Source organism: Eucalyptus grandis, chromosome 3, assembly GCF_016545825.1.
Source record: "Eucalyptus grandis isolate ANBG69807.140 chromosome 3, ASM1654582v1, whole genome shotgun sequence".
Taxonomy (NCBI): Eukaryota; Viridiplantae; Streptophyta; class Magnoliopsida; order Myrtales; family Myrtaceae; genus Eucalyptus; species Eucalyptus grandis.
This window is the reverse complement of record NC_052614.1, coordinates 64,726,507-64,739,333: the sequence shown is the minus strand read 5'-3', so window position 1 is coordinate 64,739,333 and position 12,827 is coordinate 64,726,507. Positions and strand designations below refer to the sequence as shown.

Genomic DNA, 12,827 nt, shown 5'->3' with positions numbered 1-12,827 from the left:
TCACTCATAGTGTCAAAGTTGGATAGCTCACCTCTTCTTCAGCCTCAACGAGCCCAACGCGATGCTTCAAGCTTGCACGCACACGATAAAATGCTGCTAAGTGGAGTCGCCGCCATAGAGCTTCCAATCGAAGTTCATGGAGACCAAATGCTGGTGGTCGGCATTAAGCTCGCAAAGTAGGGAACTGCTGACGTGTACTTTGGTCAAGGTCATTGAACTTGACAATCGCATTTTCCCACTCCATGTTATCAAGAACGACAATGAGAGGGAAGAAGGCTCATGCTTAGGGTTTCTATGAGGTGTAGGTATTTCTATTTTTCGAAGTTGGGTGTGTTTATGAAGGTTTCTGCAACTTGGAGTAGGTTCTCCTTCCGTTTCATTCAATAACCTTTAATTTGCAATCTTGTATGCATATGATGCAACTCTCTTCTCTAACACAGCTGAGAAGCTAACAATTAGGTTTTAATCAAAAAAGGTGCTTAGAGCCGCCATACTTTTATGATCATTAGTGCTATCTAAACACAACTTTCTCTTTGACTTCTTTGGTTATTTTCTCAGTTTGCTTCGCTTCATTTACTGATTCAAAGTGATGACATCCACTTATGTCTACATTCTGTAAGAGTTTTCCTGATGTAGGCTACATTAATTGGCATTGTAATTTACTGTTTTATGGGGTTTGGTTTAAGGTGAGATAGAATGTTTCTTATTTAGTCTAATATGAGGCTAAATAGTGTGAGCCGAGTTGAGCATGGCCCGTAATGAGAGGACCTGGTTGGAAACTTTACAAATAATGCTCAAGTTTCTTCTCTAACCCTAATTCTTACACGTATCCTCACATAATGAGCGTTAACGTAGCACTAAAGGATGATGGGGCCGTCTTATTAAGCCAGTGATACAGAGAGCAATAGATGAGAAGGGCTTGCGCGTGAATCATTGTTTTTCCATTTCCGCATCAAGAACAATGGATCCCAAAACATGTGCAATAATCTTTCTATTCAATCATCTATAGTTTTGTTCTGGTTATGGAGATCTTGAGATTGCACATTTTGCATCTAACATGTGGTATCAGAGCAACCATAACCCTAGAACTCGAACGCATAGAACTTTTGCCTTAATTTTATGATTTCGTGATTTTTTGTTTCAATAAAAATCAAATTAAATTATAAATCTAGACTGGGTTCGTCGAGATGAGCAAGATCTTGGGCGGTTCGTTGCTGGGGGAGGCCATACATGCCCCCAAGTGCCACTAGAGCGTCGGAGACATGCCCCATGCACCCTCACGCACCCCCATGCGCGGGGCGTGGCTCGCGCTTGCAACGCATTCGAGTGCTGACGTCACAATGATGGCAACGACCTAGGCCTGACCCAACTCGATAAGTGACCGACTCGACTGACCCAACCCGAGGACCTGACCTGACTCGATCAACCGGTTGGATCGGACGATCAAGCCAGGAACCAATCGGACCACCACCAATCGGACTGGTTTTGACCAAACTTTACACTCTCGAGTGAGCTCCACGTGCCGTGCACTCAAGCAGCGCGTGCGGACGTGTGGAATCTTCGATGGGCGCGTGGCTGGCGGCGTTAGGTTTGTATGATCATCCTTTATGTTGTGTATTTATTTTAAATGTTTGATGATTTTATGGATGTGAAAATACATACGGAACCCTAAATACGAGTATTTTTAGTGTATTTTAGTGTATTTTTCTTATATTTTTTCTGTGATTTTGGAAATACAGGTGTTGGATTACTGGTATGTTATCACATAAGCATTATAAAAATGTGATAATATTTAATTTTTATTAATGAATAAAGCAGTGTAATTAACATAATATATGATTTTAGTGATTTACTGCCCCTATCACTAAAGTTAAAATCACATGTATATGATGTATTTGGGAAGCAAAGTTTATATCTCTAGTATGAGAAAGTTTCAAGAATTCAGTTGAATAGTGACCACCAAAATAGCACGCTTGATTAGGTTTGAGAAATGTGATATCTCTTAGTCTAATGCGTGGTCATACTCCCAAAGGAGGTGATTGTGTATCGGTTCATGGAGGGATACATAATGATGTGGTAGAGGAGTGACTTATCCTCGTGATTCATATGCCCAAAAACGATGAATTCATGAAAGTTTAGAATATATTCTCATAACCGCTATTATGTGAGGAGTGTACAACTGCATATTATGTATTATGTCCAAAAGTGATTATATGATTATGCGTGTAACTTTCTGAATGTGTACTTGTACATCAAGTTACACAGTGCTCACATGGTGCCAATTATATATATTGTTTGTTTTTTAGTCACATTTTCTATTGAGATTTTTGAGATTTTTATTGCTTCAAATTTTAATTTGTGGACATATGATTTGCTGTTTAGGAAAATAATAATAGAATTTGTTTATTGTTCATGAAGCGTTCTATTTAAAAACACTTGAAAAGTGGTTTACCAACTGACTGCACTGCTAAAAGATGATAGAAGCCTTAGTGACTTGAAATTATGTCTTACCTAAGACCAAAATTATGACACATTTGCAAAGATTGTATTTAAATCCTAATGATATATACGTCTCATATAAGGTTGAAAATGTTGTTTCCAAAAGTTTTTTGTCTAAGGAATAATCTCAAATATGTCTAAAGAAAGAGTAGAAAATGTGTTAATGTTGATATTTTGTCTACTCTTAACGGTTATCTAAAGATTTTTATAGAATATTGTGGAAGTAAAACGACCGAGATAAAGAATAAAACAGTTAGAATTAGTGTTAAAGGTTGTTAGGCCTAATCGTGGCGGTGAGTATTTTGGCAAGTATGGTAATGCTAAATAGCTTAAAGGGTTATTTGTCAAATACTTGATAAATTCTGGGGTGGTAACTTAATTTACTATGCTTGAAAATCCCGACAAAATGATTTGCCTGAAAGGCATAATTACACCATAATCAACATGATGATGAGTATGATGAGTAAGACTAATTTATCCGGTCTTCTGTGGGTTGATATTTTGAAAACAACTCTTCACATACAAAAACGTGTTTCTTACCAAAGTTGTTTTCTAAACTTCTTTTGAATTGTGGACTAGACGTAAATTTTAACTTGGTTCATATTAAAATTTAGAGGTGTCATGCAGAGGTGAGGTTGTACAATCTAATGTTAAGTGCGTTGCAAGAAATTATTTTGTATCTTACCTAGATTGTTCAAATGGGTATTGATTTTATGATCCTAATGAAAGTATAAGAATTATGGAATCACATACGGTAAAGTTTCTAGAGTTCGACGTAATTGTGGAGGATAGCTGCTCTCAAATTATTAAGGATAATAGTACGATGGAAGTTACTGTGTCTTTGTTTTTGCTTATACAGACAATTGTGTAATCTCCTATACTATAGGCTAAACTTGTTGAAGTTCAAGGTACTATTCTTGATATAATTTATGATGAAATTTCTCAAACCTCTCAAGTGTAGAATGAAGTGGTTGTATCGGGAGATCTGTTATGGTAAGATGATCAGTTGTATCATTAGGCTATATAGTCTATCTGTGAAAGCATGACTGCAATATCTATTATATAGCTGATTTAGCGACTTATATAAATGTTATTTATTGTCCTCAATTAAGTATGTGATTAAATGCCATAAAAAGACGATATACAATCTATGAAACATCATAGTGTTTGGAAACTTACTGATTTACCTAAAGATCACAAGTTCATTAGTTGCAAATAGATGTACAAAACTAAAATGATTTCAAAGAAAGATTGTGGAGTTTTAAAGCTAAACTGGTAACTAAAGTTTTCACTTTGAAAAAGATGTGGATAATTAATAGTGAAGAAATAATTGTTTTTTGTTGTTGGTAAAAGTGAAGAAATAATTTTTTTTTCTAGTATTTTTAAAGATTCTTACAGAGTGAATGTGTCATTAATAGCTCTTTTTGATATGGAGTTACGCCAAATAGATACTATCTTTTTAAATGGACACGTTGATAACAAAATCTATATAGTGCAATCGGAGGATTTTGTAGCAAATAATTTAAGTAAACTTGTGTATAAACTGAAAAGTCTTATTTATAGTTTTAAGCAAGTTTTCAGACAATATTATTAAAGTTTCATAGTGTTGTTATTTTGTTCACTTGAACAAAATAATTCAATATATATATTGCAAGATCAAGATCAGTGGGAAGAAATTTATTTTTCTCATATTCTATGCACATTATATTTTGCTTACAAGTAGTGATCTTGATGCATTTTTTATTTCATTGTATTGAGGTCCATAAAGATTATTCTCGCCATATATATCGGATTTATCTTAGAGAACATTTGCTGATCGTATTTTGGAAATATTCAATATACATCATTGTAAGTCAGGAATTGCTCTTGTCATTAAGAGTGATGGATTGAATCAATTACATTGTCCTTATTTAGATATTGAGAAAAATCTAGTTAAAGGTTGTATGCCGCGACCAAATTTTCGGGTGTGAACCACCTAAAATTAGGCTAATGGATTACTAAGCCTAAACTTAGTTCGGGCTCTCCCAAGCCCATACCAATTCGCGACTTAGGTTCACGTTCTTAACATACAAATGGATTTTATCTAGGAGTCACCACTAATTAGTTTGTGGTAGGTCGATTAGACACTTAAGTAAAATAATGGGAGAATTATTTTACTTCTACGAACCAGAGATTTTGGATACGGGGACTTGGTTACGCTAGATTTCTCTAACGCCCTTTCGGTACCTTTCTCTTTTATTTTGAAAAATGTTTGGTAAGCAACTTAAATTGATTTTAATTTTCTAACATATGAGGTGACCATTCGGGTGCGCAAACCACCAATTTAGCACTCAAGAAAGCAAATGAATAAATTGCAGAACTTACCTCAAAGCAACGGAAGCATCTGCGTTGTTAGATCAGAATTCACATCAGCAATTCTAAATATGATTTCTAATTAACAAGTAATCATTCAATTTTTGCTTTCACTTTTTAACGAGAATATAATCCATATGCAATGCAATGCTTCTAATATAACATGAAATAATATGGCATGGCAAAATGTGATTTCTTAATGAACATGCAATAATTAAATATGCAATCTAAATTAACCAAAATGACCTAATTCTAATGACAGATAATTTCTAATTAAATGAACCTAGCAATAATCCCTAGATGACGTGTATTTCAGGAACCTAATTCTACATGATGTGCATAGGATTTTTATTTTGTGTTTTTTTTAACGAAAATTCATAATTGAAATCACTAAAGAAAATAAAAGTCTAGAGTAAAATGCTATCTATTCTAAATGCCTTCTAAACATGCACTTTAAAAAAATAACTAACCTATCATGCAATTCATCTAAAGATCTATCTAGACCTAAAATTAAACATGCAATTTTATCTAATATGCAATGATGTGCAGAGAATGCCCTAATTCTAATTTTTTTCCTTTTTTTTTTTTATAAAATTCGAAATTAAAATTAGACATGCAATTTAGATAATAATAGAAATAAAAAAAAACTAACATCTTAAATGAATGAACTTTTTATTTTTCTTTTCATGATTCAAAATAAAATCCCTATTCTAATCATGCAAGATAATTAAAAAAAAAAAAACAAACAAACAAACCTAATCCTAATTCAAACTTTTTTTGATTTTTTTTTATGAAAATAAAATCACCACAGCAAATCAAACAATATAAGATTGATAACCAAAAATTCGCAAACCATATCTCGCGCATGAGAACGGGTTAACCAATTTTAAAATTAAATCGCGAATCGAATCTCGAGCATGAGATCAGATTGTCGATTTTTGCAAGGGATTGTGAGTCGGATTTCGGACGCAAAAATCGGACTATCAATCCCTAATTTTAGGGGCACTTCATGTTGGAATCTTAATCATGTATCAATGAATAATTACATTAAAAAAACTATAAAAAAACTATAAACTATATAAAAATAATAAAGAATTACCTAATTTGATTTTTTTTGTCTTTTTTTTTTCCTTCCTTTCCACGCACAGTTGTGGATCTCCAAGGGGAGTTGGCTAATCAGTCCAGCAAAGGGGATCCGGCAAGGGCGGTTGCAGGCGACGCGGGGACATGGAGCGCGGCTACTGGGCGTCATGGACGGGGCACCTAGTCGTCGAGTCACCGATCTGCTGCTCGTAGAAATTCGAGCAGTAGGGGGAGTAGAGCAGATGGCGAGATTGGGTACAATAGGGGCTCCGGGTGCGGGAGTTGTGAATCGAGCAAGACCAGCGTTGGGCGGATCAACATCGGCAGAAGCTCCGGGCAACAGGGCACAGGGATTCGGCGGTAGCGTCAAATCGCGTGAGTGCATCAAGGGGTCAGTGGGTCCTCGGCTCCTGGGCGATGGGCAATGCTCAGTGGGGCGGAGCGGTGTGTCGCGACGAGCTTCAGCGGGCCAGAGGTTGCGGTCGAGGTAGGTCGTGAGGCTGTGCGTCGCTGCGGGACCGGCTGGTGTGGCGAGGGTGTTTGCGGATGGAAGTGCGGTGGGGGCAGGACGGCAGATCTTGGCAGTTGGTCGTGCAAGGGAGACGGACCGGCAAGGGAGCAGCTATGTGTGTCGACGGCGGGGCCGGATGTTGTAGTGAAACTGGTGGAACAGCAGTGGAGGAGCACCGGGCGGTCGTGGATGGAGCAGCAATAGGTGTCGGGGATGGAGCACAGCGTGGGCAGCGAGCTTGGGGAGATGATGAACAGTAAGGGTCAAATCCCTCCCCTTTTGTCTCTGTATTCTCTCTGCCTTTTCTTTTTACTTTTCCCTTCTTCTTTTTCCTTTCGACGAAGAGAACCCCCTTTTCTCCTCATACACTGTTGCTTTTATAGGGGGTAGGAGATAGGTTTTCGATTTCCCCTTCAAATCTACATTCGTGATACTTTTTCACCAACTTATCACATATTGATAAGAATTCAAGATTGCAATAAATTTTCCTCGAAATCCAAATCTTACAAAGATAAATCGTAATATTTTTTCACACACATGCCCTACCCAAAAGATTCATATCCTGGAAAAATTTTAAAATTTTTATTTTCCCACGATATAATTTTCAATCAATAAAAAACATGGGCTTTGGCCAACTTGCTCGCTTTGTGGGCTTAGTCCAACTAATTTGAACCCATTCGCACCGGTCCAATAAATAAAATGCAAATTAAAGTAAAATGCACCTAAATCTATATACTATGTAATTAATATATATATTATAAAATTAAACCCTAATTTTTAATGCGATAAATGACTAAACGGGTCGTCAAAATTTAGGTGTCAACAGTGTACCTTATGTCAGTACACTTAAAAGTATAATGTATGCTTAAATTTGCATTAGACTAAATATCGTCTTTGCAATGAAACTTCTAGGTATAAATTAATTAAATTCAGGACACAATCACTAGGTTGTTGCCAAGAAGGTTTTAAGGTATTTAAAGAGGATAAGAGATTATATGCTAATTTACAGGCATGTTCAATTCTTGTAGCTAGTAGGGTATTCAGATGTAAACTTTGATGGCTGTTAGAATGACGTGTGATTAATAACAGAATACATATTTATATTAGCAGAAAGTACAGTAAATAAAGTTCTATGTTATCTTCTACTATGTAAGCAACATTCTTTTAGGTTGTTACTTGAGCTATTAGGCTCTGGAACCTCATTAGGAAGTTAACGGTTTTTTTATTTTATTTTATGGATAGGCCCATACAGCTACATTGTGACAATAACTCTGCAGTGTTGTTTATTAATAATAACAAAAGTCTCAATGGGTCTAAATACATGGAGGTCAAGTTTTTGACCATAAATGAATCAATACAGAATGGTGACATTGCAGTAGATCATATTCCTGTAGATGATATAGTTGCAGATCTACTAACTAAAGACCTACGCTCGTGTGTTTTTGAGTGACATATCATTAGCATGGGCCTAAAAGTATCTTGAGATACCGTTATTTAGTTGGAGCTGTGTTTTATTTTTTCTCGAATAAAGTTAACATTTGTATTTGTTACAATTTAGTAACATTTTAATATATATATATATATATATATATATATCAACTTTTACATTCGTTAAAGTGTTCTTTGAATGAATTGTTATTATATTGTATATATATATATTGATAAAAGTCTCAAGATATTATATAAACCTTGAGTGAAGGCTAGGTGCATTCGGTTATTAACCTTGTGCATATGTCTTATTATACATAAAGAAATGTTAACCGTAAAGACAATGCATATGTGGGTTTATTGGAACTATAAAGACATTCTCTAGTTACACAAGTTTTTTGTAACGCTTAAAGTAAGAGAATTATGATTGACAAATGAGATTTCTCTATGAGAAATGTTATTTATTTGCCATACTATCATATTGAATCTATATCAATAAAGTTGAAAGCACTCGTGACCGTGGGAAGCTCTGTACGTATACATGCAGTTACCGTCATGATTTGGTGTTTGAGATTTTATGAGATATGATTGACTATTAAGAATTATCTTTAGACCGATATGTGCACATACAATATAATTTCAATTAATATAACCCAAGTGGGAGAATGTAAGAGTTTTCCTGATATGAGCTACAATTGACATTATAATTTACTGTTTTACAAAATTTGGTCTAAGGTGAGATAGAATGTTTCTTAATTAGTCTAATATAGAGCTGGCTAGTATGGGTTGAGTTGAGCCTAGCTCGTAATGAGAGGGTCTGGTTTTTGGTCTCCAGAGGGTCTGGTTGGAAATTCTATAAATAGTACTCAAGTATTTCCTCTAACCATAATTCTCATATGTATCCTCACATAAGAAGCGTTAACTTAGCGTTAAAGGGTGAGGGGGCCGTCTCATTAAACTAGTGATACAGAGGGCAATAGAAGAGAATGATTTGCGCGTGGATCATCGTTTTTTCGCTTCCGCATCAAGAACGATGTATCCCAAAACAGATGCGATAATTTTTCTACTTAATCATCTATGCTTTTGTTCTGATTATGGAGATCTTGGAACTGCACATTTTGCATCCAACACATTCTACTCTGGTCTGCTTGTTAGTGGTGAGATTCAATAGCTATACAAAATTTCCTTTTTGAGCTTACCCACCATAAAGTGGAGACACCCCGATTTGCATGCTCTACCCGAAACAGCATCTAAAGATGGAAAAATAAAGATATATGCAATTCAAATGCTCTACTTGAGATACTTGTGCACGACTATCGCGCACTCATTTAATAAGTTGGATACACCATTTTCACGTATCTTCTTGGTCTGGTCTCTGGTATTGTAGCCCTATTCATCTTAGATATCAGATCATGCAGTGACTGTTACTATTGCGGGCATCAATGCCATAGGATGACACTACAAGGTAAACAAGAATCAGATCAAGATTTATTACCCTTTGCTTGATAAGGCAGCTTGTATTCTTTCAGCCATGACTCGAAGAGCAGCACTGTAGAACTCCGTCAAATCTTTCTCCATCCATCCTTCAATCTGATTCACTGTGAAAGACCAGCTCATTCCACATCCATCTTCTTCTTCTGCATCTCTCACCTCCGTCAGTTTCATTGTGGCAGCCAAGGATTTGAACCCGACATTATTGCCGTCCACGATCTCATAAGTGAAGCTTTTGTTGACAGGGTCAGTCACAAGCAGCTTCTCCATAGCCCAGTCGGTGAAAACATCCTCGGAACCATCGGCGGAGTTCTTGTGCCAGAGCAGTATCGGACGCATCCGGGCTCACCCGACACGCCCTCGACTCCATAGCACGTGTCTATCGTGGGGACCCACTTGTGCAGGCTGAAGAAATCCTCCAGGAGGGGCCATACTTGGTCAGGACCTGAGCCTCGCACCAGGGCTCTAACCTTTCCTCCCCATTTTTCCTTTGCTTCACTGGCCACAGCAAATGCAGGCTTCAGGCTTAAGCAATTAGCAATTAGCATTTAGCAGCAGTGGAACAACATTAAAATAGGGAAAAGCTTCAGTTGTCGGGATATGAGAAGGCATAAGCTTGGATTGTCATGGGAATCAATGTGTTGGACAATGCTCTTAGGTTGACTTCAGTTGGTCAGTGGATGTATATGGGGGCGGTGCTGTAGGAGCACAATAACATGTCGAAACACTGAGAGCATTTCTTGTCAGTGTGTGAAGAGGGATATTCTGGAATTGGCATGGGAATCATGTAGGCTCTTTCTCTCTCTCTCTTTGGTGTAGTTTGATATTATTGGAATCTTGGAAACTCTTACCTAATTATGACACTTGTCGATGTAAAAGGTGGTATTCATAGGCTTTGATCCTTTGATCAAAGTGAAGGCCAAAACTTGTCCTCTTTCATAAAATCTCAACTTAAGATTTGTGATGCCAACGCACATAAAATTCAAGCATTTACTCGTCTTCGTGTTTAAAATTCAACGAGTTTTGAGAAAAGCGTTTTCTTGAAATAATTATTGCTAATTATCACTAAGGGCATGTATGATTGCGTATGATTGCATCATCATACGCGGTTATGAATTCAAAAGATCCATGCAATGTTCTCCAATTCGCTTACATGGAATCCTCTATCGTTATTACAACTGTTCACGTGAACTTCTAACGCAAACTGATGAAATATTTTTTAGGTCTCTTGCTTAGCATGCTCATTAATTGGGATAATCGTCATTTCAAGTCTCAAAACTTATCAATTCGTAATTTCGATCCTAAAACTTTCATCTTCGTATATTTGAATCCAAAACTTGTACCTTTTCTCCACTTATGAGAGCGAAAAAAAAATACTCATTTAAGATGCTTTCTTAAATTGTCGGTCGTAAGAAGTTCTTACGCACACTTATGAGAACGAAGCACACTCTTACGCACTCGCTTGTGGGAGCCGACTCACTTCCATTGATGGGAGTATTTGGCTATTTATATTCCTAAGCAGGTGGTCTTCCTTAGAAATATCTTCCTATATAATTCTAGAAAATACTAGATGTGGCTAATTTATTAACCATTCATTTCTACACTCTTCATAAAATATTTTATGAAAAAACATTTAGATATTTCTCCTAAAAACATCTAGAGTTCGAGGAGAAGAGGGTGTTAGAAAAAATTAAGAAAAATGAAACGAAACTTTGAGGTGTGAATTTTTTCCTTTAAGGAATTATTTGTCCCACAAGATTGCTAATGGTTATTAGCAAAAATTCTACAGGATACAACTAAGTTTCAAACTGAAAATGTCATGGAGCAATTCTAAAACTTCTACAAGAGCTCTCAAAAGTAAACAATTTGAGAATAAACGTTGTTATATCTTTTCTAGAAAGAGAAGAAAATTGAAAATGAAATATATTAAACCAGAAACATTGAATATATAAAAGCGCAACCCTTTTGCGAACAAACATACTGTTTCGAAAGGATATTATTTGCAAAGTTTGAAGACTTTCACACTTACATATTGCCTCACACAAGCATCTTTTTTATGTGTCTTTGTTCAAACAATCAGCAGAGAGGCGATACATCTTTTTCTTTAATAGAAGGTAATAAAAGGTGACATGGAAAAATCGACTTTTCATATCGTCTTGGTCTAAGTTAGTGTGCGGATATGAATTCAGTTCATGACCCCATTGTATTTGAGAGTCGGCCAAAATTCCTTCATTGGATCAAGGTGAATCACGATATGGTTACATACAGTAAAAGGCAATCTGAAATTAGCTCAAGTACATATATAAGTGAATTTGGACATATGAAATGGTGCTCTAATTCCAATGGGAACGGGGAATAATGACCAAACTTACAAATTATTGCAAAGCAATTAGAGAGCTAATACGTGCTATTGCCCAGACTTTCACTACTATTGCACACCGCATCACAAAGCTTCAAGAATATCACACACGAGCACAAAAGCAAAATCATCGGATTCAGATGAGATCAGCTCCGGAATCCGATCGGTTTGCTTGACCAAGAAGAGCCTCCTTCATCCTCTCGGCCATGACCCGCAAGCCCGACCCAATGAACTGGTCCAGGTCCTGGGGTTTCCAGCCGCTCACGGGCTCGACCTCATAGTCCCACACCATTCGACAACCGTCTTCCTTAGGCATGACTCGGACCTTGGAGACGTAGGAGTTGAACCCGACATTGCTGTCTACGATGCTATAGCTGAACATCTTCTTGGCCGGGTCGATTGACAGCAGCTTCTGCTTCGTCCAGTTCAGGGTTGCCTCGGTGCCGCCACCAATGTCCCGTTCCCGGTCGACTGGGGTCCTGAACCCGGCGCAGTAGCGGACGCACCCAGGTTGGCCCGAGACACCCTCGACGGGGGTGCAGGTGGCAAGGGTTGGGAACCACTTGTCAAGGCCGAAGAAGTCCTCCAAGAAGGGCCATATATGGTCCGCCTTTGGACCTGCCAAGTCCGCACAAGCTTGCCCTTGCCATTTTGGTTGGTTTTGGTTCATCTCAGAAGCCACAGGATCGATGTTTGCGGACTCCATGCTGAGGAATGCCAAATTAATGCGAGGTACAATAATATCTAGTTGCACAAGATCGAGATCGAGATCAAGAGAGAGATATGAAGGCTAGTGAAAGCTTGTGTTTCTAAGCTACAGACATGAGCGTCTATATATAGAGGGAGAGGGAGAGAGCAATTATATCAATTCAGTTTTAAATCTCTTTTAAAAAGAGAAAGAGAAAAACAGAAAAAAAAAGAGAAAATAATCAATAATCAATAAAAATTGTCCACATTGATACCGATTAACCAAAATTGACCAGATAAGTTGAATTTATATAAATTTAAAAGTTTTATGATTCAATTGGCGAAAAAAAAGGTTAGAACTGAATTGATATAATTTTATGATTTTTTGGTAATTTTCCCTTACAACTTACATCACAT

The 12,827-nt window shown here is 37.1% G+C and overlaps 1 protein-coding gene across 1 annotated transcript; it reads right to left on the bottom strand.

Moving 5' to 3' along the window:
• Positions 1–11,685: 11,685 nt before the first annotated feature.
• Positions 11,686–12,535, bottom strand: LOC120291098 (lachrymatory-factor synthase-like). Its single transcript, XM_039308037.1, has one exon. The coding sequence runs from the start codon at positions 12,427–12,429 to the stop codon at positions 11,860–11,862; it is 570 nt and encodes a 189-aa protein (XP_039163971.1). The 5' UTR covers positions 12,430–12,535; the 3' UTR covers positions 11,686–11,859.
• Positions 12,536–12,827: the final 292 nt, after the last annotated feature.

What these genes read in the sequence shown, in the direction of transcription:
- LOC120291098 (XM_039308037.1), bottom strand. Translation starts at nt 12,429, where the DNA reads ATGGAGTCCGCAAACATCGATCCTGTGGCTTCTGAGATGAACCAAAAC.